We start from the raw sequence: 26304 nt of genomic DNA on the forward strand, positions 1-26304 counted from the left end.
GGGAGGAGAAGCAGGATAGTGAACCCTGAATTTTAAGTAGGCTGCTGTTTACCCACCTGTCTTTGGGTTGATCCTAAATTTCCCTTGTTCGTTCCCAGACCGGATGAGATACGTAATCTCAGCATTTGTGCCGATATCTTTGCTGGTGGCAAAAACAGAAAGGACTTGGGTGCCAGGAGAAGTGTCCTCAGGCACTGTCACCAGGTAGTCCCTCCTCTCGAACACAGGGGGGTTGTCGTTAATGTCCAGGACGGTGATGGTGACGATGGCGAGAGAGGACAGGGACTGTCCGGGACTCTGGTCGGTGGCCCGCACGCTGATGTTGTAGGAAGACTGCTGCTCGCGGTCCAGCGGCTGCTCCAGGATAACGATGCCCGACGAGCTGTCGATGGAGAAGACCCCATCGGCCGAGTCCGCCAGGGAGTACACGACCTTCCTGTTGATGCCTGTGGGAGCGACACAGGAACGTGAGCGGACGAGAACGTGGCTAGACGATCTGCCCTGGATGTTATGGCTTCGCTGACTTTTGAAGGGCCACGCAAAGAAAAAGAGTCATTACAGAAACAGACAGCTGTGGTCCTACAAAAATATAAACTTTAGTTTGTAAAAAAAAAAAAAATACAACTAAATTAAAAGGTAAAGAAACTGGGAAAATATTGGCAACAAATATCAGCAATAGTTGGATATTCTTAACATATAACCCATCCTCCCATAAATGTTTAAAGAAAACTCTCAGATGCTAATAGATGTGTGGGTATAGATGTGCCATGGAAGGAGAAATAGAAATTAATCACTCAATTAATGACTTCAACAAATATTTATCTAGAATCTAACAGGCACTGTTCTAGGTGCTAGAGGTTTTAGCAATGGAGAAGAGTCCCACGTTTCTTGAGGAAATTTTTACATTCTAGTGGGGGTGTGGTGGTGAGGGGGACCCCCTGGAGGGCTCTGAGAGGGTCGCCATGTGCTGTGGCTTAGATTTTGACAGCGTCCCTCCTGCTGCTGGTTGTGAACAGACTGAAGCAGGGAGGCCAGTGCAGAGCCTCCTGCAGGGATACGGGCATGTGATGCTGGTAGCAGGTGCATGGGAGCCGGTGTGGGACGTGGGGGGACGTGGGGGGAAGTGGGGGGAGGGATCAGGTTCCAGATCTATTCTGAGCACACAGGTGGTGGGAAGTGAGGGGGTCCTGGATGTATTCTGAACTTGGAGGTGGTGAGAAAGGAATGTTTTCTGATTGTGGAGCTGCAAGGTATGGAATGTGAGAGAAAGAGAGGTTTCCAAGGCGACTCGTAGGTTTCAGCCTGAGCAACTGGAAAGAGAGGGCAACTGTTAGCTGAGATGGAGAGGGCTGCAGAAGGACTAGGTTTGGAACGAGAGACCAGAAGCCCCGTTCTGGACAGATGGAGTCTGAGATGTGCATTTGACGATCCAATGGAGATGTTAAGCAGCAAGTTAGACAGAGGAGTCTGGAGTTCAGAAGAGGGGGCCAAGCCGGAGCTATACACTTAAGCATTGTCAATGCAAAGAGAACAGATGAGGTCATAAGGAACTATAGAGGGAAAAAAATAAATCCCAGGCCCTTTCTAGGAAGGGAAGGGACCTAGTCCAAGGGTGCTCTCCAGCTCTAAGACTTCAAGAAACGCAGTTACCAAAATGCTATTTTACGTTAATATATACTAAAGCTTAAACATATCGACCAGAAAATGTCCATCAACAACCAAAAAATTACTGAATAATGGTTGGGCTGGATTGACTTCTGGTTCTGAAGATTGATTTAACTGTTTTCATGGAGGATCTTAGCACTTCAAAGCAGTTTATAAACCTCAAATTCACTTTAGTCATTAAGATGTATAAGAAGGAAAATGGAACAACTTCGTAAGATGAAAAAGCACCATTCTAATCCTAAATGCTCTTATGAAGACAGTTATTAGTCATGGGTCTTTAGCTATGAAAACCATCTGAAAATGTCCTTTGAGAATCACAGAACCCTAGAACATAATCTCTTAGAGGGGAGGGACTAGCCATGTTTTTTTTCCCTTTTATTATAACACTTCATTTGGCAATTAAGAGCTAAACATTTTACTTACCCAATATACAATTTCTCTTAAGCCCAAATTCCCAGCAAACCAATAAAGTCATATATCTGGAGGGGATGACATAAATTGCATTATGTGGCTTTAACCAAAAGGTCAACATTGAGCACTTGTTCTTGGTTCCATTCCAGAGAGTCCATTTTTTCCAAAGTTTCATTATTTATTTTTATTTCTCTTTCAAAACAACCACCCTGTGATGTATAAACATCATTCTCTGATTTTATTGGTACTGGGATTAAAAACAAGAAGGCTTTCCTCTTCTCTTGCTGCCCCTTGAAATAAGGCTCCAGAGTAGAGGTATCGGGGATGCTTTCAGCTATTTCTGGAGTGGCTGCAAGATTAAATTCTTCAACATAAATTCCTGGGTTGAATACACAAAGGGTGGCAGAGGTGATCAAGCTTGCACCTGGAAAACAAATAGCCCTGTCTCGGTGTCAGAATAGGCCGCATGCCCCAGAAGCTGCCTTGACTGATTCAATGGTCTCCGGATGCCTCTCAAAGTCACAAAAATGCATTTATGGAAACACATCAGCGATTGACATAAATATACCACATAAGTTTTCAAATCACACACATTCCCTACGGATTTAACTTCCACCCTCAGCATATGGTACACTGCTCTTGCCAAGAAGACGAGTAGGCAGGAAATGTATGCTGGGTCTTTTACGGGAACATGTGCTGGCAACTACAAAACCCATTCCACTGATGCATTACTCAAGGGCTCATGGACTTGCCTGGTGCCACCTGCATTTTTAGGTAAGCACGAGGGACAGCAAGCTAAGTCCTGTTTTCTCTAGGCTCTTTGCTCAGTCCCCTTAAGGAATTTCAGATCTGTGCCTGGACATTTTTCCTCTTCAGGCCCGAAGATCGGTTAGGAAGGAAGGTAATTTCTAACTCACTGTTCTGAAAGCCATGGTGCTCTGACCAGCTGAGTTAGGAGAGGTAGGGGCTGGATTTACACACTGCCGCTCTCTGCAGCAGCAAGGCCGGGAGGGAAGGTGCTTTTGAGGGTCTCCGGTGTTTCCTTCACTGGGACAGATAGCTGAAATCTAATTATATCACCTGCATTCCAGGGCTGCAGCTTTCTCTTCAGTCCTGTTCAGAGGCACTCGGCTGGGCTCTGATCCCCTAAGCAGGAGATGCCGTTGTTCTCCAAGCTTCCTGCGCAGCGGGCTAGCCCCGCGGTTGAAGTGCTGCGTTTACCGGGCTGACATTAATCAGCCACACAAAGACCACGGCTCCCCTCTGGGCAGATTCTGTTAATTTAAACTCCGCGACAGGGTTTTTCTGCTTTACCCTAGCAGAAAACCATCCCTTCCCCCCAGCAAGTTGCTGACCCACGCTCCCCCCACGTCCCCATACATTTTGCTTCTGACAGTATCTTGGGCATTCACACCAGGAGGTACTGGGAGATTTATTGTTCCCCTCTCCTTTCTGTTACCAATCAGACTAACATGGAAGCAAGATCAGAAAAGGGGTGGGGGTGGGGAACCCAGGCCAAAAAAACCTGCTAAGTGGCATCACTTATGATTTGCTAGCTCTCAAAAAAAGAGCAGGATATATCTTTGGAGCATATTAAAACTCCAATTTAGACACAATTGCAATGGATTTCAATAATTTTTAGAAATAAAGTCAGAAGCATAAATGCCAATTTGGAGGCAGTACTTTTGGGGTAACACTGGGTCTTTGCCGTGTTCCCAGGTGATGGGGTGCTGTCTTTGCTAAATGAATGCAGGTCACATCACTGAAATGGAAACTTTCTCTCCAAAAGGGTTTGATAAATGCCATCCTTCAAATTGCCATCCCTTCTACATACACAGCAGAAAAGATGAACCCGCGTAAAAGACTTGCCTGATAATTGGTCTAATGCTCATACTGCATGTCAAGATGTGTTATATCATGGTATAACATTAATCCATCATTTTGCATCTGTGTTTTTAAGTACGTAATTCTCCTCTCCAATTTGAGCCTAATTTAATGAGGATGGAGCTACTTAGCTTCTTTAAATGCTGAAATGCCAGGCTACCAAGAGAGGTCTGACTTTCATTGTAAGTGAAGTTTCTGCACGTTGTCGGTGGCAAATGGAGCAGGCAGACCTTCAGAGGATTAAAATCAAGGAAAAAGAGAATGACTAAAATCCCTATTTGCTCAAAGGGAGTAATAGGTAGTGACATTTTGTGGAGCGGGGCTGGAGGAAGGAATAGTAGGGAAGGCTGTGAGAACCTGGGAAGGGTTGCCACAGGCATCTATATTCTGTCCGTTGAAGGTTTCTAAATGGAGTCTAGATTCCTCTCAATTTGGCCAAATGGAAAGATGGACTTTTTGAATATGGAACTGCACCTAAAAGTCAAAGTTTTAAATGCTTTAAAATGAAGGCATTGTAGTATAGTACTGGAAGACAGGAGACCTTGCCTCTAGCCAATCATCTGCCCAGACTATACAAGTGTACATTCGCTGTGTGTTTATTTTTAGAATGGCAGAACTCAGGTCAGTTAAGGTCTAAGATTATCTTCCAGCACTTAAACAAATGAAGCTGGTTTCATTTCCATTTCCAATAGACCCTCCCCACCACAACTGCTCATTAAGTTGCTGGACCTGAGCTTAAGTGGGCCAACATCAACATAGAAAAAATTCATATTAAGCTGGATTAAGCAAGGCACAGTGGCTCACACCTGTGGTCCCAGCTACGCAAGAGGCTGAGGTGGGAGGATCGCTTGAGGTCAGGACTTCAAAACCAGCCTGGGCAACATAGTGAAATCCCCATCTCCACAAAAAATTTTAAAAAGCTAGATCATGAGGAGCTGCTTGAATCTTCTGGATGGGAAGAAAACTTAACACAGCAGATTCATGCCATTTGGTTAAATGCTCAGGATTCACACATATAGCTTATGGTTATACAGATGCTCCTACTTCAGTGAGAAATAACCCCCAGGGATAGGATCATCTCCAAGGATCTAATCTAACCCAGTGTCAGAATAACTCAGCTCTGTGTCTGAGATTGTTAAAGGCGTTAGAATCAGCACTGAAGCAAAATGGCAAGAGTCAGCAACATAGAAAATACATTGCAGTTTTTTTGACTTAGTCTTTAAAAAATATTTTCTCTTTTCCTCCTAAGATGAGGCACCCTAAGCTTAAGGAACCAGCAGGAGAAATGTTATGCTTGCTTTGGTATCTTATGTTGGCAGCTGCTCTGACTTCTTCTTTGCAGAGCTTGTCTCTGACATTCATCACTGTGCCCTCTGTCACTGCACAGGATCCGGCCCACAGGTGGCACACAAAAACTGTGGGCTGCACTAAATTGCTATAAAATGGCTTTTCAAAGTCAAATTTCTATGGAGTAGGCATCTGAGGAAGAAATAATTTGAAACACTTTCAACAATCAAACTCTAGTAACACTTTTAATTTTAGTTCTAATCACTTATTTTTATCTCAGCTTCACTGAGGTGTCCTAATTCATGTACAATAACCCAAACACATTGGAAATGTCCAGCTCATACATTTGGACGCACCTTCACGGAACCACCGCCCTCATCAAGACACAGAGCATGTCCATCATCCTTTTAAGTTTCTTCCTGTCCTACTGCAGTTCGGTTTGTTCCCCGACTCCATGCCACAGCAATCTATTAATAACAACTTGATTTTGAACCAATACTTTCTCCCGCCTTTATTAATGCCTATTCATCAGTGCTTGAAATTCCACAAGTATGTTTAGATTTCACAGTCTTTATGACCCAGGCTTGGTGATTAAGTCATGCTCTTATTAAAAGCTATAAGGATTATCCTTTGAAGATAAATGATAAACAGAGCTTTGGTTCTTGAATATGTCATCGCGTTCCTTTGCTATGCCTTACGCTTAAAAGACAGTGTTGTTTCATTTGAGAAGTGGAAGGTTTCTGTTTTCTCACAGGAGACACTGGCTATGACACTTCCGTTTAATTAAGATTTTTCCAGTGCCACCTGTGTTTGACTACTCTCGGCACTGAGTTGAGGGGAAGGGAAGCCCTGAAGACATCATTCCTGTCTCTAGGAGCTTAGCAATTTGATGAGGAATTCCTTAAACCAGACATAGTAATTTAGAGTTTCCTGCATGTCTTCCCCCAACTTCCTTTTCTCATATGAATCAGAATGCTGGGTTCTTTGGATTCTACCTCTGAGATAGCTCCTGAATGTCTTGTGGCCAGGTATCCCAGCCAGGTGAGGCTCCCAGCCTCTCTTGCCTAGACTGCTTTGAGAGACAATTGCTAACTGCAGCAGGGTCTATCCCCTCTTGGCCAAACCAGAGTTACACTCCTACAACTCTGGATCCAGACCTACCCCATCTGCTCAAGAGAGTCCCTGACTCCAACTTCTTATAGATGGAAGCAAAAACTTTTGAGAATGGCATTCTAGTCCTTTGCAATCTAGTCCCAACCTACCCTTCTAGTGTCATCTCTGGCTCCACTTTCACCCTGTCCTGTCTGCTCCTGTGACACCTGAAGACACCACGCACATTTATTTCTCCAGGCCCACGCTTGTGTTTTCCTTCTACTCAGAATGTTCTCTTCCCTCCTTCTCTTACTAAAAGCCTCCATATCCTTTGCAGAATCTCCTCCGGAACAGCTCCCCTAGTTTCCCCAGTTACTTCCTCCTCTGTGATCCCTTATTATTTTGGCCTCTATTTTTGCATTATCATTAGTTATATGTGTGTCCTCCTCTCTCCCACTAGATTTATATACCTTTTAGGTAAAGGGACCGTGCCTTATTCATCTTTGTACCTCAGTACCGATCACAGACCTGGCCCATAAAAAGAGATGAATGTCGAACTGCAGAAGAAACAACCTGAGGACCAAAGCAAGTACATGATCATGCCAGTGCAATGTACACAGGTGATGCACATGTTGCACATAATGCCTGTTGCACATGCATGTGTTAAAGGAATGAGAGAACCTCAAAAAGAGGCAACATGGAGAAATCAGGAATATTTAATATTTAAAAATGTATGTGAAACATTCATAGATCTATAAAAAGCTATTGCTAAAAGATGTTTGCATTTGGGGAAAAAACTGGTTATCTACTCAATTTTCCAACAATTAGGACTGGTTGAATAAATTCTGGTACATTCATATCATGTATATAGACTACTATATACAATGTCACATAAAAATGTAAAAGAATATATAATGACATGGAAATATGTTTGCCAGGCATTGTAAAAAGCAGATTACAAAATAATATCTAGTTTACGAGCCCATTTTTCTTAAAAAAAAAAAAAAAGAGGCAAAAGGTACTTCTATTAAAATGGTAACCATGGTTAAAAGTGACTTGTTTTTCCTTTTTGCTTATCCTTCCAGGTTTTATACAGTGGACACACAGTATGTGTGTAACAAGTAAAAGAGCTATTATAAAAAGGTACATGGAAAATAATTCTTTAATATCAATTTTGGAGAGTAGTCAAATTTTCAAGTTATTTTCCAGGTCAGTTTTAATTCTTAGCATACATATCATTTGAAATATTAATAATTGTAGGAAAAAATACATACTGTATAGGCTTCTTTTTTTGGGTGTTTCCATTCCTCATTTTAGTTTATCCTCAGAAATACACTGACTTTACTTAGAAAATCACTTTTGTTAAAGGTCTCATTATAAAGTTATTTCAAGGAACTTTGTTTAAAACTACTTTTTACATTTAAATTAAGTAGGCAAAGAAAATGGCTAGCCTAAAATTCTCTCATCCTTTGAGGAGGGCAAATAAAATCCCATTCCACTGAAATGGCTTAAACTAACTGCTCTTTTTTCCTCTGTTTGAAATATACCTTCGGATGATATGAAATAAAACAGAAAGTTGCCATGAGGAGGCCCATGGAATTAGCAATTACTTTTTAAGTTGGCAATTAATTTTAAATAGACTCCCTAATTACTTCTGTTTTAAGTGCCTTTTAAAAGTTTTTCACTGGGTGATGACTGAAGCTGGCACCTTCCCGCAGGCAGAATCCCAACTCTTTGGGTCAGCAGCCCGTTGGCTTTTTGAAAAGTCAAAACAGACAAAAAGCAGCACCAGTCACAGACTCCAGGAGATCCCGATGATTGCACCAAAAATCTCCCAAGGACTTGCCAACTGAACTGGCAGTAGCTCTGCCAGGTAGGACCGATGACAAGATTGTGGGTTCCCATGCAAAATAAAAATATAGGGTCCCTTGTTTAAGAAAAATATTAAGAAGCTCAACACAGCCACTGCAGAGCATTAAACTAGGCAGGAGGCCCTTCCAAGCAAAGGGCTCGCTGTTCAACTGCACAGGCTGCACACCCATAAAGCTACCCCCACTGCTGGGTGAGACTACCTTCTGTGATACCTCGGTATAAACTCTTTCAACTATCTTTGGCTTGGCACTATGCTAGGCCTAGGAAGGCTAAATGTAAATAAATTATTCATCAACTAAGTACTCAAAACTCCATCTTTACTGGTGCATAAAACTTCTGTGCTGGACCACTACCCAACAAACAAACTCAAAATGTTTCCTATATGGGCCACTAAGTACGACCATTGAATCGATTCATTCATCCATCCGATAAATACTTAAGGACTCCTGCTGCATGGCAGGCTTGGGGATCCAAAGGATGGACCTCAGTTCCATCAGCCTCACAGGGGTCCCCTTTCTTAGGAGGCGAACATGTTTACAGTTGATTGTCAGAGAGGGTGGTCGAGGGAGTTTCCAAGAGAAAAAAACAACTGAATTTGGTCATGAACAAAAGACGGGAGTTGCCAGAAGCACGAAGGTGGAAAAGTGACAGGAAGAAAGGGTATTTCAGGTGATGGGAAAATGTGTGAGTTAAGAATGCTGAAATTGCAAGGTACACTCAGAGAAGGGTAAAGGGTTTGGTACTGCTAAATCCTAGGCATAGAATGGTAGCAGCTGAAACTGTCTATTTTCACAGCCAACTGCAAGTTACCAGAGCTTTTATAACCAATGATAGCCAGAGTAAACTAGAAACTGGGGGCCCAAGTTAATGGATAAGTTAGCAGAGAGAGAAGAAGAAAGAGGGAGTGAGTTGGGAGGGTGTGTGGGTGGGAAGCGTTCTGTAATATGTGAGAAGTTATTAAAAGAGCTCCCCGGCAGATGATGGACAACATAATCATGCCTGTCAAGGAGGCTTCACGAGGTGAAGTGAGAGGATACATCCTGCAGCAAGGCTGATAGGCACACTCCAGTGAGCCTCAACATGCCCTGGAAAAGCAGGAAGTCAAAGCTTGGGGTCCTTGGATTTGCTGCACAAAATGCCCAGGGTGGATGGAAATTCTCCCAGCCACACTAGCACTCCCTGAAATCCATCCTCTGCGCTGCTATGTGTTGGACCAGGGCTGTTCCACCTTAGCTGCTCAGAGGCCTGTCATCGGCCTGTGGCATCTACCAAATGAAGTGGCATGCACATGGGGGCACTTGTGGGAAAGAACCGCCATTACAATAGAAGGCAGGATTCCTTGCCAGTGGGTGATAGGGCTAAAATTCTTCCCTGAGATAACCCTGGAAAGAATTAGCTGTTTCATTTGACAACATGTGTTTTGACCCCTGTTTGGAAGAAATTGGATTTTAAAAAGGATAATAATAATAACAACTTATATGTGTCAAATGCAAAGACTCCTAAATGGGGAAAGGTATCACAGTCAACTACAGAGGGGAAAAAAAAGTCCAGCCCTATCCCAGACTTTCTGAATCAGATTTTGGAGGTGGAACCCTTGCCTATTTGTCTGTTTAACCTGTTTATTTTTAAAAGCTCCCCGGAGGGTTCTGACACACAGCCAAGGCTGATAACCAGCTTCCAGAGAGGAAACGGAGGTTTAGCGGGGTTGGGGAACTCCTTCACAGTCAGACAGCTAGTTGGGGTTGGAACTGGGGCATTTAATCAGGCCTCATCCCAAAGCCACATATGATGTCACTTCCCAAAGTGACAGGCAAATGTGACACAGAAATGGTAGGTGCCACGGGCCTGCCGGGTGGCTGCATGGCTGCAGAAGGTGCCCTAGCACTGGTGAGGGCAGAGAATTCAGCGGGGAGTTTCCAGGGCCCCAAAGCCCTTTGCTCAGATCACTATCCATTTAACAGACGCCCTGGGAAAAGCCACTTAACCTTTTTGAACCTCAGTTTCTCCATCTGTAGGTGAGAGTATCAAGATCTGTTCTTTCCCTAGTCAGATTACATGTGTAAGTTTTTGGAGCTCTCTGGAGAAAGGCGTCAAACAGAAGATTATATTTTTTGATATCTCCAACAGACAAAGGGCTTTGACCACAACGTTCTCCAGAGAATGACTCATGTCTCTCAGTCCTTAGGGAGGATTATTTAATTTTTACTGACATTTTAATAGTCCCTCAGCTGCCTTCCAAGATTTAACACTTCAGAGAATACTGGAGCTTTGGGGAAGGGAAAAATAAACATTAAATCACTGACATATGCAGCTTGGAGGTACTGATTTCTAAGGCATTAGGAAAAACATAGAATATATGATACTTAAGAGAAAACAGACTGAAACCAGAATTGAATGAATCCCTCTAGAAATGTTTTCTAGTAGAAATTATGGGAATACAGAAGAAAGCATCTGACTGAGGTGATTACAACCTCCTTTTAGATCCAGCTCTGGCCACTAACGAAGTCATCTTGGGAAAGTCTCTTTGTCCCTGGGTCCCAGTTTCCTTTTTGGGGTTTTAACTGGATTTTGTCTTGGGGCCTTTCCAGTGATAATATCCTAAGATCTCCTAGGACTACATTTCCACGGGAAGTGGGGTGGGTGCCCCAGGGAGCGTCTGTGAGTCCGTGAGAGCAGCAGCAAGGAGCCACCAACAGCTTCGTGTCATCGCTGCTCTCCTGCCCACGTCAAAGCACCTGTGCTCCCCACATGGCTGAACCGCCCCTCCCCAAGGCTGGGCCCTGTTTTGACTGCCACTGACCTGCATGAGAGCCCTTGCTCCTCAGAGAGTGGAGCCTGTGGAAGAACAATGGCTGCGATCGGGGATGCTTAAGGACATGTGACAGAATTCAGGATGTCCATGAACTTGCATTAGCATATTAGTGCTCTATTGCTCTCTGCCATATTTCCCCAGAACTTAACAGCATAAAATAACAAAAATGTATTATTCCATGGTTTCTACAGGTCAGGAATCAAGGCATTGCTTAGCTGGCTGTCTCTAGCTCAAGGTGTCTCATGAGGTTGCAGTCAAGCTGTCTGGCAGGGCTGTGGTCTCATCTGAAGGCTCGAATGGCGGTGGGGAGTGTGGGTCTATTTTCGAGCTCACTTGTGTAGCTGTCCGCAGGCCTTGATCCCTTGCCCTGTGGGCCTTTTACAGGGCTGCCTCACAACACCACAGCTGTGGTGCCCCCAGGGGCAAGTGATCCAAGAGAGCGAGAAAGAATGTTGTGGACTGAATGGTGTCCCCCTAAAATTTGTATGTTGAATCCCTAATTTCCAATGAGACTGTGTTTGGAGATGGGGCTGTTAGGAGGTAATTAAAGTTAAATGAGATCATAGGAGTGGGATCCTAATGAGATGGGATTAGTGGTCTTATAAGAGGAGTAGGAGAGATGATCTCTCTCTCTTCCCACCCAGATGCACCTAGGAAAGGCCACACAGCAAGAAGGCAGCTGTCTGCAAACCAGAAAGAGAGCCCTTGACAAAACACGACCAACGCTGGCACCCTGAACTTACATTTCCAGACTCCAGAACTATGAGAAAATACCTTTCTGTTGTTTAATCCATTCAGTCTACAGTACTTTGCTATTGCAGTCCTAGAAGACTAATACAAAGAGTGTGCCCAAGATGGATGCCACGGTCTTTTTATAACCTAGTCTCCAAAGTAACGGGATCACTTCTGCCATATTCTGTTCATTAGAAGGGAGTCAGCAAAACAAAGTGACTATAATCAACAATAAGTTAGCATATACTTTAAAATTAACTAAAAGAGTGGAGTTGGAATGTTCCTAACACAAAGAAATGTTAAATGCCTGTGGTGATAGATACCCCAATTACCCTGATTTGATTAATTCACATTGTATGCCTGTGTCAAGATATCACATGTACCCTATAAACACATACAACTATTATGTACCTATAATAATTAAAAATTAAAAATTTAAAACAAACAAAAAGCGAGTAAGTCCAGCTCACTCTGAAGGGGAGGAGTGTGAATGCCAGGAGGTGGGGACCGTTTGGTGTCCATTTAGAGGCTGCTACCACAGAGGGGAATGACTGACAGCTCTGTTTTCACCAGCCTCTAACTGGATTTAGCATGGCATTCCATTATAAATGTAGGCAACAAATCCCTGTGGTGTGAACAGCCCCTGTGATGTTGTAACCAGTGGGAATCACAGATATTTTCATATCACTTTATTGCTGTGCATACCTCTGCTTACCACTAGTTCAATTTATGGAAGTTATTACACCTACTGTGCTAGATCTTGTTATTTAATACATTAAAGAAGGAATTCATATTACTACATAACAACTTGAAAAATGTTTGGACAAATCTACTTTATTTGCAACCCTTTGTATTTTATGAATTGCAAAACATTATTCCTAAAGGTGATACTTAGGTGTCACCAAATTCTCAAGATGTTTGTGACACAAAAGCATTAACAATCCCTAAGCAAGTGGTTCTCAGAGTGTGGTTCTGGGAACAGCAGCCTCAGCATCACCTGGGAACTCGTTTGAAATGCCAATTAGCAGGTCTCCTTCCAGACCTGCTGAGTCAGAGGCTCTGTGGGAGAGGTCCAGCAGTCTGTTTCAACAAGGCCTCCAGGTGATTCTGCTGCTCACTAAAGTTTGAGAACCACTGATCTAGAGTTTCTTATTCAGAGTCTGCATTTCCCACAAGCTCTCAGGTGATGCTGAGACTGTCAATGCTGGGACCAGTTTTTGAGAACCACTGGCCTAGATTACAGCATCACTACTATCTGGGTATCTGGTAACCAACCCTTCCATGGCTCCTTTCATAATGTTTGCAACCCTGCCACTGACTTGTGGCTCATAGCACGTTCCTTAACCCCTCAGAGTTTATTGTGTATTAAAGAGAACCAAAAAATAAGCTAAATTGCAGGGTTGTTGTGAGAAATGGAAATAACGTAATCCAAAGCACTTGGCATAGTGCATGGCATGGAGTAGAAGCTCCAAAAGTAGATATTACTAGCTATCATATGATTATTATCATTTAAAGTTCTCATTACGCACCGAGCTTGCCTGCAAGGATTCGGGACTAGGGGAGAAGAGACGTGCAAACAGTTCCGTGCCAGGATAATCACGAGGGTCTCAGGAGCTCAGAGCAGGGGGATCTAACTCCAGTGAGGGAAAATGTGGCCTCGCCAGTTCCAAGCACTTTTTCATTCACTCTTGGGAGAGCCTCACACTGACCCTTTGAGGTTGGCAAAGGGGACATCACTATTGTCACTCTCACAGAAGAGGAAACTGAGGCTGAGGGGGGCCAAAGAGTTGCCAAAGGTCACAGGGCACTAACCCTCTAGGGCTTTCCCCATGCCTATGTGGGCTCTTGGGGAGATGTGCTCCTTAGGGACCCTCAGGGCACCCCTGTGGCCTGGTCTCCAGAGGAGGCTGGGAGTGCTGTCTCAGGAGGGCAGGTGTGGGCCTCGCACTGGGCTTTCCTCTGCACCTCCCTTTGAGGGCCTGCCTTTGGGTTTCAGTTCTTTGCTTTCTGCTTCTCTCTTTCCTTTCATTTCTAAGGGCCAGTGGTCCCTCATGCTGCTGAGGCTGACCCTCCATACTCGAATGAGTGACGTCGCCCTCTCTCACCTCTTTGGGACCTGCTGGGGCAGCTGCCCCTTCCTGCTTTCATCATCGTGGCAGAGGCAATGAGTGCTCACCAAATCCCCCATGGCCTCCCCCCCTACCTGCAGGGGGGGCGGCCTGTGCAACTCCTCCCATGCGGTGGGCAGCGACGGAGTGACGTGGTGTCTCCCCAGCTGCGGCAGCTAAGAGTGGGCATGCTGCCTTCATCCCTCTCTTCCCCTGCCACAGTGACCTTGGAAGGTAAAGGTCAAGAAGGTGGTGATGACAGGATGGAGGGACCAGATTCCCGAGTCACTGCAATGGACTCCCACTGACAGGCACTTCAACCGGGCAGGAATTAAACTCTTGCTGTATGAAGCCACTGAGACTTTTAAAAACTTATCTCACCCTAGACAAGCCTATCCTAGCTCATACAATCCTCATCTCCCTCTCTCGCTCGTGTTCTCTCTCTCTCCCTCCACCTCCATCTTTTCCTTCTCTGTCTACGTTCAAGCCTCAACCCTTAAGACCCAACTTAAATGCTGATACCACTTGGTGAGTCCTTTCTGATTTGCCCCAGTTGATAATCCATTGCTTTCATTTGAAGGTTCCCACAGGGACCTGTGCAGCATTTTACGTGTGCTATCTGGCTAATCTTTACCAAATCCCCACTTTCACAGATGCAATTCCATTATCACATTTCTCCTATTTTTCTCGGAATGCTCCTCTGTGCATGCTTGTTTCCCACTCTGACTGTAAACTGCTGGAAGGTAAGACTTCCCTATTTTGTCATGAGTAGCAAACTTATCTTTATTCCTGACTTCTTTAATTTCCCATGTGTCCCCAAGTTTTCATCTTTCTCTCTGCACCAGGTCCTACTTTAGATCCATGCTATTTCTGTTCATACAGCACCTTCACCTGGCATCCACGTTTGAAATCTTGACCACCTTGCCTTGAGTCCAATCGGTTATCAAAATCTACAGATTTCACGTCTGAAATCTCAATCTCACTATCATCTGCTTCTTCCTTTTAAATCCCAGAGCCGCTACTCTCATTTTGGCCCTGGTGTTCTTTCTCAATACCCTCCTAGGAGCTTCCTCAGCCCCTGGTTTGCCTTGTTCCAATTCATTTTAGAGGCTCCTTTCAGATTAGCCTTCCCCAAACACAGAATTGGTTATTTCTTTCCTCAAAACAGCTCCTCCGTGGTTCTTTTCCACCTATTGAATTAAGTACACAATCCCTGGCCTTCATGAACAACCTCGGTTGGGCCTGCTCTGCTTTTCCTGTCTCATCCATCTCTCCTCCATCCCAGACTACATGATGTTCTCTTCCAACTATTTAGTTGGGCCCACACTTTCCCAGCTTTATGATTTTATCCCCTGGTTCCTGTCTTCTTGAGTACATTCCTACCTCTGACTGCTGAAATCCTATTCATTCTAGGAGCTCTGCTTTTCATTAAGGGTATGTGTGTTCCCGATTCCTCTCTTTTTTTGCTTTTACTGCTGCATATTACCTGAGGACTGTCACTGCGCATTCCGCATCTTTGAGAACCTTGCCGTTCCTTCTGTAGTGCCTGTTACCTATTGGCTCATTAAATATTTGTTAAAATGAATGGAAAATAACTGTAATGTGTGTTGTGAGCCTCCAAGTCTCTGAAATCACTGAAAAAAATTTCCAAAGCTTACAGGAAATATTTTACAGGAAAGGAGTGAGTGGGGCTCATTAGAACATTTCCTTTCTTTATGTCTCTGATCCATAGGAGAAAAAACATGTCCTCTCACATCTCAAATATGTGGAAATTGGCCCCGTAATAAATCATGGGCTTATTTTCCAGCACAAATTCACATTTTATTTTCATGTCTTTTTGCCTCAAATGGTCACAGATTTTTAGCTCGGATCCTTATCACTGCATATTCCATTTGCTAGTTTAAAAACCCTCAAAATTCGGAACTTGGGAACAAATTGTACCGCTGAGAAGTAGACTAAATAGTAGGATATTAATCCCCCAAAAGTAATGCAACTGAGTTTTCCTACTCTTTACTGAAAAGATTATGTTTTTATAAATGTTGGGTCATGAAGTCATGTCACTAGTTTATGGGATCGAGGACATTTCCATTTGACAGGAAAACTAAGAACTTAATGCTAAAATCTAGACAGTTGCCACAGTATTTCTTAGAACTCATAAGGGTGTTAAAATTATTTTGTCCTCCTCTGTTTTTATTTTATTCCTGACCTAGGCAGTTAATCTAACAGTAATGTTGGTTCATTATGAATCATTTATAGGAAAAAGTTGTTTGGCTAAAAGCAATTAATATCTTTTAAAATTAGAAAACCAGGATATGAAGGTTTAGTAAGTCATAGTAAAGGCTGTGAATTCATTACACTACAGCATCAGGTTTCAGATTCATATATGCTTGTCTTTTTCTCTGTAGTTTGTAGTGACCTTGTATATAATGTAGTCAAATGCTGGTAGTCTTAGTCCATTCGGGCTGCTATAGTAAAATACCTTAGACTGGGTAAGTTACAAGCAAAAGAAACTTATAGCTCATAGTTTTGAAGGAGGCTAGAAAGTGCAAGATCAAGGCACTAGCGGATTTGATGTCTGCGGGGGGCACGTTCCTCGTGGACAGTGCCTTCTGTGTGCCTTCACATGGCAGAGGGGCAAACGGGCTCCCTCGAGCCTCTTCTCTAAGGGCACTAATCCCATTCACGTGGGCTCCGCCTTCATGAGCTAATTGCCTCCAAAGCCTGTACCTCTTAATATCAACACTATTAGAGATTAGATTCTAATATATACATTTTAGAGGGACACAAACATTCGGATCATCGCACTGGTGAAAAAATTTACAACTTCAGATAACGGAATTTGCTTAACGAATGAAGTTTCATGAACCAAGTATCTCTGCCATTTCCACAAATGGAGCCAATGTTCTCTACCCGGATAAAAAAACCAATTAGACAACTCAGATAAATCTCAAGGGAATTATGCTGAGCGAAAAAAGGCCAATCTCAAAAGGCTAAAAACTATATGATTTCATTTAAATAGCATTTTTAAAATAAGAAAATTATAGACATAGAGATTAGTGATTGCCGTGGGTCAGGAGTGGGGCAGGAGGTGCAGGGGGGAGGTGAGGGTGGCTCTAAAGGGGCAGCAGAGGGAGCCTTGTGCTGGAGGAATGTGGTGGTGGTTACGTGAAGGTGGCAGGTGGTAACATTGCACGGAAACACACGTGCACACACGTGCACGCCGAAATCTGCATAAGCTCTGTGGATGGCACCTGTGTCAGTTTCCTGCGTTTGCTGGTGTACTACAGTCAGGCAAGATGTCAGCACTGGGGTAACGGCTGGTGAAAGGAGCACTTGATCTCCCGGTATGTGACTTTGCAACTTCCTGTGAACCTACAATCATTTCAAAATAAAAAGTTACAAAACAATCAGACATCCCCTTGTCACACTGGAGAGGGGGTTGCAAACAAGTAAGGAGCAACTCCAGTAAGTGAAGTGGCTGGCGAGGGGGAGGGTGAGAGCTGTGGCCAGAGCCAAAGAGGCAGCTGCTGTGCAGCTCCTGCCACAGAGGGGCCTGTGCACCTGGAACTGCTGACTCTTCAGAGTGCTGCTGTTTCCATAAAGTGCCAGAAATCTAAATTTCTAATGAAAATATGACTCTTAAATATTGATAACTAATTCACACTTTTCTGAACACTATGTAGGCACACTAAAGTTACCGGAGGGCTAGATTCAGCCTAATAGCCATTCATCTGCAAACTCAGCTTCCGGACGGAGGTTCCGTTTGGCCCCAAGATGAATTCCCCACCCAACAACTTGGTGATCCCAGTGCACAGCTCACACTAGTTTGTGATCTGTTACGAAAGATGGAAATGGTGACTCTTGAGTCAGTAAGTGTTCTGATCAGTCTGCTAATTGCAATTTCATAAGCCACCAATCATTGACAGCCCGGGGGGTTGATCTTGGCTTAGACTTACGCTGCTGCTACTGGAATCCCCTGTGAGCTCTGACCAAGACCTTCACCTCTTCTTCCCTTGATGTGCGGGCACAGCTTGTGTTTTTACAAATGTTGATTTGTTCTTCTCCAGTTACCTTAATTCTTTTATTTTCTTTGGTTTCTTAAAGCTAAATAAGACCTTCTACAAAAACTGCGAAAATGAACCAGAATCTGGAGATTTATGCTAGAGTTGTCCTGAGGCTGATACCACTGGTGAATATACTTTATACATAGGTGTCAGCAGTACCCACAGCCTTGGTCTCTATTTGATGGTCTAAACATTTTTACTCATTGCAAACAAGCAGGTTGAGGTGCTGGTAAGGTCCTCATTCTGGTTTTGGTCCTTTACAGTCTGCATCATCTCTGCCCTGTTAAATGCTCAGAGCCTAGACTTTCCTTCCTCTCCAACTCCTAGCCTGGCCATCTGACTCAAAAGAAGTGAAAGGACATAGCTAACTGCACGTTCTTCACTACAACTTGCGAAACAGCTCCAAGCGCAGCGTCTGTGAGTCAGTAACAGCCCGCCCCACCCCCGCACTGTCTGAAACACCATGTGCACTCATCAGACTTCTGTGTCCAATCTCTAGTAGTGTGAGCACACCCATTTCCTTCGTGCAGGGAGTGAGTAGAAAAATTCCAACCTTTTAGCCTTTAAAATTTCATCTGTGGCCTAATTATACATTCTCAAAATCAAATTTAAAATGATTAAAAGATTCATTTGCATTAATTATGTCCTCTTTTCCCCCAAAAGTCACCTGCTAATAAGAGTCCAGAGAATGTTTTCTAATCTTCCTTCACAATAGAGTAGTTGTAGGTATTACATAATTATATATCAATAAAAGAATCTTTTCCTGTTTGCCATTTTTCACAAAGCTCTGTAATACACAGACTTTAAAAGCGTTGGTTCTCAGCCTCGAAAATTATGCTAATGAGCTTAAAAGCAATAATTCAAAGTGTAGCCACTAATTTCTCTAAGGGGAAATATGCAGAGACCCAGGGCTCTACGTTTGTTTTCAACTAATTATCATGTATTTACTTTTCCATTAGTCCAATAATTTCTCTTTCAATTCAGAATTAAGCAATAAGACACTGAATTATATAAAGGCCTGTTTAGCATAGCAGACACACCCCAACATTCCCTAATCCTATGATTTACAGCCCTTAAAATGCACAACCAAGAGGCTGTCTATATGCCCTTTCGTATTTATATTCCATCATGTAGTCACCTCAATAACTTATGCATTCTCAGAAGGTCTACCTAGCAATTAACTCCAGTCTGTTCTAACTCACCATCTCATTATGTAAAGTGGATTTGAACACAAACTTTATTAGCAACTTTCAATTCTAATTCCTTCTCTCCCCCACCCCTACTCTGCCTCCTAGTAATGTCAGTTTACATGTGATGAAAATACTCTGGAAAATGGCAGTTTAAAAAAATCCACATTGGACTGGCAGCACATTTAGTAATTGGTCTTTGCACTATGGGCCACTACAATAAATCGAGATTGTCATATTCCAGCTGAAGCATGTGATGTAATTCTTCAGAGAAATGAGAATGAATTCTCCCTGCCTCACAACACAGCATCTGAGCTATGTTTAGGAGGAAGAGGCAAGTAAGGAAGCTATCATTTTTATTAAAAAAGGTCAAAAAAAGAAAAAAAAAAGGAACCACAAAAGTTAAACAAACCAACCCAAAACCCTTGGCTAAAAGGTAAAGGAATTCGTAGTATCTCTTCTTCAAATGCTAGCAAGAGGAGGGAGGACTACTTGCAGAGTTTTCTCATGCATGTGAAGCGCATCAGCTGAAGAGCTGAAACGTAGTTTAATGTAATCTCATGGCAAGGAACCAACGGGGCTGATGAAGGTTCTCATAAAACTAAAGGAAAGGCACCACCTGAAGACAATGTGTCCAGTGTGTGAACAGGCAGAGGCCTGGTCACAGCAATTGACTTACCAACGTCGGGGTCCACGGCTTGAACTCTGGTCAACAGAGCCTTGGTGGCTGTGTTCTCGTAGACACAGGCGTTGTAGTGGTCAGAAGAAAACATAGGTGGGTTATCGTTCACATCCTCCAGGACCAGGCGGACGTCAGACTGGCAGAACCTGCCACCCCCATCCGTGGCTCTGGCGATCAGGGTGTACACAGGGACCCTCTCCCGGTCCAACAGAGCCAAGGTTTTTAACTCGCCTATGAAAGGAAATGGCAGCATGATTGGCCTGGCTTGTCAAAAACTGTCTTTCTTTGAGGAGCAGAGGTCAATTATATAAAGAATTCCCAATACAGGAAGGACCAACGACATTTGGCCCAAGTACCCCATACACTGAAAGATATAGAAAATTCAATCATTTTTAGGCATCAGGAAAAATGGATGGGATTTGGGATGCAGCAATAAACCAGCTTCATGACCTTCAAATTCATTAGTCCCTTTGGGAAATCTCTGGTATCAGGGGTTCTTTCTTTTGGCTAAATGGAGAAGCCCCTTATCTCTTTAAACCTCTCAAGATCTACTCTGGAGATCAGTCTGAATCACTCTGGATTTCTGCTATATCTCCAGAAAAAGCACAGAGAATGGACCAGCATCTCTAGTTCTCTGGCGGTCAGTACTGTCAACAACCCAGGGACTCAGAAGGGCACTCTCTTTGCTTCCAGATACTTAACTTTTTATTCCATCTTTTAGGGGAAAACAGGCAATCAAGACAGAGGCTGACTTGACCCTTGAGCACGGTCTGAAGGACCACCACTGTGCCAGGGCTGAGCTTTTACTTGCTGGGTTGCGGAAGGGCGTCTGGGTACTGGGGCCGGGGTCAGGTGGGACACAACTTGAGGAGCTTGGAGAAGCAGTGACTTCACAACCAGCATCAAGGTATGTTGTGTCTGCATTTTAACCACTGGAACTGCTGTGCTGGACACCAGCTCCCACGGAGACTGTTTTGTTGTTTAAGTTTCAATAGATAATGATAACAAGTCCAGTGACAAACCTGAATAAATGCTGTTTGGTAAAAAGTATGACGCATGAAATGTTACAAGTCTTCAATAAAATTAGTAGACATTACTCAGATCAAGATACCTATATTTATAAAGCAGTTCCTCCTATGGCGTCCCTGTTGCAGACAGCCAGTTCTCAGATACGGGTTGGGTCATTTCCCTCTCCTGTTCAAAAAGCATCCGGTGGCTTTCCAGTGTGACATTCAAGGCCCTCCATGAGGTGGTCTAAAGTTGTTTTCCTGCCACTTTTGTACATTTCCTGGATGTGCTGTGCTCTTGGCTCACGCTGTCCCTGTAACCTACAGTGTCCTGCTGTAGCTACTAGACTCTTGGCTCAGTTCAAATGCTAGTTCTTCCTTAAAAAGGCTTCCTTTTTTCTCTCTTCAGAATATTAGCTACTTCTACCTCTGTGGCCAGATATAGCTCCCCTTGTATTTCTCCTGGTTACTCATTTCATTTGTCTTTCACTATTATTATTATTGGTTTACTTGTCTGTCTTCCCTACTGGATTATAATATCCCTTGGACATGTTTTGTTTTGTTCATTTTGGAGTTTACTACAAATATCCCATAAAGTGTTTTTATGTCTACCAGCTACTCAATAAATGTTACCTATGGAGTAAATCATCACTAGGCCCAGACAGCTAAGCAGTGTATTCGCGTGTAGCTAAGTCAAGGCTTCCCAGCAGGGTACAACTGATATGGGAGTGGGTAGGGAGGAGCCACTATCTTTTTAGAGACTCAGTAGTTAGTTATTGTTCATGAGGACCAACACAGCTGGAAATATGCAAGCTGGTCAATCGTTACACTTCATTGAAAAATTGCCATTGGATGGATCATCCAATTCACAACACTAAAATAGTTGCCTCCATAGAAAATGACTTTTCCATTATCTTTGGCCTTCAATGCAGCCATCCGCCTTTAGCTTATATAACCTTGCACCTTGTAAATTTGACCTGAATATGCAAGCAAATCTGAGGGTTCATAGCTCGAATGTTCAATAAAAACCAGACAACTATGTTAGTAAGAATCAGAAAGGGATCCAAAAGGGAGTTCAAAATGAAAAAACTCTCGTTCCTATGCATTGCTGTCTGGTTTGTGTGGCAATCTGCATTTGTGATGCAACTTGATTTATACCTGTTATAAGCATATGCCTTAACTCACAGATATGAGAAACAGAAGAAGCAAATAAAGATGTCTACTTACTTGATGCTAATAAATGTAGGTAAAATTCAGGCAAGTTTTATAAACCAAATAAAGTCTGTGTGGTCCAGAGCACACATATTTGGATACCATATGCTTCTACTACTTCTTAAATAGAGTCCAAGACACTGAGTGTCACATTGTTGGGGGTGCAGAGAACAATACCTCAAAGTATGGTGCTTTGGCATGCCAAACACTTTGAATTAAAATAATCTGAAAGGCCTTAGAAGATGCCTCAGACTCAAGAACTTTCTAACCTTCCCTTGTTTTTTTCTCCCCCATCCCAAGTACAGGGAGGGACTCTCTGGAATTTCCTTATCTGATGAGGAAACTTCTTTCCAAAAGAAGTGCAATTGTCTTAAGACCCCCCTCCCTAGGAATGTCATCAAATAACCAGGAGAGATTGACCACTGTAGAAGAGAAAGAAGAACAAAAGGTATCACCACCAAACAGACTTTTCATCTATTCTTCTGAAGACAGCTCCAAGAGATGACCTGGGAGACTTTATCTGCATAATTAGACAGCCTTTGTTCACAGTGCAATTCAGTTCCTCACCTGCCCACAATTTGCTAGTCCCATTGAATTTTCTAAGAGAATCATTTACAAGATAATGTCTGCCTCTCCCGTCCATTCATTTCCCCTAAAAATAATTTGCTACCCCTCTAAAATTACCTATATTCCCCACTTTCCTCTTTCCTATGAAGAAAATATTTAAGCTTCAACCATCTGGCCCTTCTTTGAGTCTCATATTTTCGGGACTCCAGTGCCTATGTGCATGTAAATACATTTGTATGCCTTTATGAATCTGTCTATTGTCAGTCCATTTCCGTGAACCCTTAGACAGGACAGTAGGGGAAGCTTTCCCTCTGCCTCATGACATAAAATATACTAACTATCCACTAGTGACGAGACCATATGAGAATTTAACTTCTCTCATGGATTAACAATGGCATTTACCAAAAGAATAAATTTCTCCTTACCACTTTCTGGATCTAGAAAAAATTCATTGTTTCCAGATCCATAGAGTGAGTATCGTATATCTCCATTGGATCCAATATCGGCATCCTTGGCACTGACCTTCAGGATGATTTTATTTGATGCAATGTCTTCGGGAAATAATGCTGTATATGCAACCTGGGCAAAGGTGAATAAAGTTAATAAGTCATTCATATTTGTGGGGCAATTGCCATATTTAGCATTGTATATGACTTCTTTAAAAATTCATTTCTATAATTTAGCTTCTACTTTTTCCCTTTACCGCAGAGCCATTATATTATAAAACATCGCATATCTGCTGCCCTACCACTCTCATGCCCATTCATTCAACAAATATTTATTGAGCACCTACTATGTGCTAAATAGTACCATTCTAGGAGCTAAATATGCAGCAGTGAATAAAACAGATAAAATCCCAGCCCTCTGGAACCATGACACACATCACACATTAACCATGATACACCATTCTGTTGAGCCCCAGTGAGTCCTATGGACTCTTTTCAACTCTTTAAAGAGCCACTACTAGCATCTGAGATTAAATCTATTTGCAAGATTTTTCTAAGCGATAGGACACCTATATTGTCTCTTGGTCTATATGGTAAGGAAAAAATAAATTGTGACTTCATTTCAGTAATAACAAAAATAAAATCTAGGACTGGCACCTTGAGTTGGCATCACGTTTTATACAGTAGTAGAAAGGCAACTTCACAGCGAGCCTGGAGACCTGCGTTCATTACCAACATTGCCACTAACCAGTTGTGTAAACTTATTCAAACCAGTATCTTATCCTGTAGAGCAGTCCATTTCTCTTTTATGATTTCAGTGATTTAGACAGACTAAGTCATAAGGTTTTTTATGAATTACTTAAAAATTATTTCATTTTAAGACCTTTTTTTTTTTCTGGTGGGGGGGGCAGGTAAAATTAGGTACTCAATCTTGCTACCTATTCTCTTTTCATGTTTAGAACATTTCATCCTAGGTTCCACCCCCTACCCTCTTATAGCCAAGTAGAGATAAGAGTAGAGGTTTGCCTGGCCTTAAGAAGAAAAGCAAAATGGCTTTTGATTTCATTTTAGAGAAACAATAAAAAGCAGATCCGTATCTCCAAATCTTACCTGATCACACACTGGGCTATTGTCATTCACATCACTGACTGTCACTTCCACCATGGCCTGTGTGACAAAGAGCCCATCGGTGGCAGTGATATTGAGGAAGTAAATGTCTTGCTCTTCTCTATCTAGAGGTCTCTTCACATAGACCTTCCACTCACTTTGCACCAGGCCCAGGGCAAACCGTCCTCGGGGGTTTCCTCCTGCAGTAAAAAAAAAAAAAAAAAAAAAAAAAAAAGAGAGAGAGAGAGAGATTTTAAAGATGTGCAATGAAATGCCTTGATCTACACCTACCCTGAGAGGCACATGGGCGGTCATCCAGATGCCCCTCAAACTGTATCATTTACGATACTAAAAAAGAATATTGATACTCCCTTTGGCTCTCTTGCAACAAAGCATGATATTTATACGCTTGGCTTGTGTGGAAAGTAAAACAGTAACTTTCCAAGAGAATAAAATCCATTTAGAGAAGCTGGAGATGATCTCTTGTTTAGTTCCCCTTAAGGACAATCAAATTCAAACTGTGAACAATCAATCCTCTTCTCGGGATGACACAATTGTCTTTCCACTTAGTCTCAAGAGAGGATGTAATACACTGTAGCTCTTGTTACCAAGACAATTTCATTAGCTGTTGATTATGCAATCAAGGAAAGGCAGTTAGCTCTATTAAGGAATCTTTTAATGAAGGCTTTATCATACAGCTGTGCTCTTCTCATAAGGATTGGGATTTGGGGGAGAAAAGTTTACATGACAGAGGAAGGCCCATTAGTATTAAATAGCCCTGAGGAGGGGTCACTTAAAGAGTGGCTCAAAAATAAGCACTGCAATTAGATCAAATTTATCAGAGTGAAACTGGTGAAAGTGGAAGAAAAGGAGAAGAGATCCAGTGGAACAGCTTTTCATGATGCTGAAGCACTGACAGTGGTCCCAGCAATATTACTTTTGCATATCATTAAACGACAAGGAGGTAAAAGTAGCTTAGAGAACAAGATGGGAACAGGAGGGAAGACGAAAATTACCTTGACCTTCTAATCCCTAAGAGGGAAATAATGTCATTTCAAACACTGAGAAAGACTGTGCAACACAACTGGCAAGAAGTTAGGAGTCAGGCTGGATGGTCACTGTCTCATTTATTTGGGAATTCAACAAATATTTATCACTACTCTGGGCCAGACACTGCTCTCGGCAGCAGGGCTACAGCAGTGGACAAAGTTGGCAAAAAACCCTGCTCTCATGGTGGAGCTCACATTCTAGAGGGAAAGACTGACAATAAACAAACACACAGGAAAAGCATACTGCATGCTGTTACTTCATTGAAAAAGTGGAGCCATCTCACATACTTATAATGAATCTTTAACACATTCACTGCCATGTGAGTTGTATTTAACTCACGCTAGTTTTGAGCCCGGGGCCTCATAAAGCATATGTAACTCACATGCCTGTTCACTTTGGGAGCTGAGTGAACTATTTTTCAAACTGCATTTAATTCATGCACAGAAAACAATAAAAAATAACACGATTTTCATTAAATTAGAAAGGATCATTTTTGTTTTTGAAGTATTTATTCTATTTTTGTAATAAAATACTGTGGCCCCAAGGAAAAACTTTTTTTTTTTCCTAGTGTGGCAGTCAATGTGTTAAAAGCAGGAGGCAGACATCAGGGTCCTACTGGAGAGACTGAGCGGGGAGGAGTGGGAGTCTGAGCGCCAGACTGCACTCTTGATTATGGGAGGGTGGGGTAGGGGACGTCTGAGGGCCTCAGCACTGTGGGACAACCGTGGCATCAATGGCTCCAAATTGGACAGACAGTGCAGAAAAGGTGGGGGCTGCACATTCCTTTGGGGCAGTGGTTCTCAACTGAGACGGCTGTGCCCTTCCCCCCTCTGGGGCTATTTGTCAATGTCTAGAGACACTTGTGCTTGTCACATTGGTGGGCGGATGGTGGTGGTAGTGGTGGCAGTATGTGCTACTAGCGTCTAGTGGGTAGAAGCCAGGGACGCTGCCACACATCTTACAACGCACAAGACAACCCCCCCCACAACGAAGAATTATCCGGCCCCAAACGTCAATAGCAGTGTGGCCGGGAAACTCTGCTCTGGAAGGTTCTGGGTCCTCCCTGGGATATCACTTTCCTCCACCACTGGCCTGAGCTCAATTATGCGTTAGTTGAAA

At 43.0% G+C, this 26304-nt stretch overlaps 1 protein-coding gene across 2 annotated transcripts in view; it reads right to left on the reverse strand.

Annotated features, from left to right (window-relative positions):
* The window catches only part of FAT3 (FAT atypical cadherin 3), a 489892-nt gene that overhangs the window by 57768 nt on the left and 405820 nt on the right, over positions 1-26304 (reverse strand). For both annotated transcript variants that reach the window (XM_045557142.1, XM_045557141.1), the window contains exons 10-13: positions 24139-24335; positions 23008-23161; positions 19794-20027; positions 57-446 (exon numbers count right to left, since the gene is read on the reverse strand). In XM_045557142.1, the coding sequence (XP_045413098.1) occupies positions 57-446; positions 19794-20027; positions 23008-23161; positions 24139-24335 (975 nt within the window). The remainder of the gene's footprint in view (positions 1-56; positions 447-19793; positions 20028-23007; positions 23162-24138; positions 24336-26304) is intronic.

This window comes from Lemur catta, chromosome 7 (genome assembly GCF_020740605.2).
Source record: "Lemur catta isolate mLemCat1 chromosome 7, mLemCat1.pri, whole genome shotgun sequence".
NCBI lineage: Eukaryota > Metazoa > Chordata > Mammalia > Primates > Lemuridae > Lemur > Lemur catta.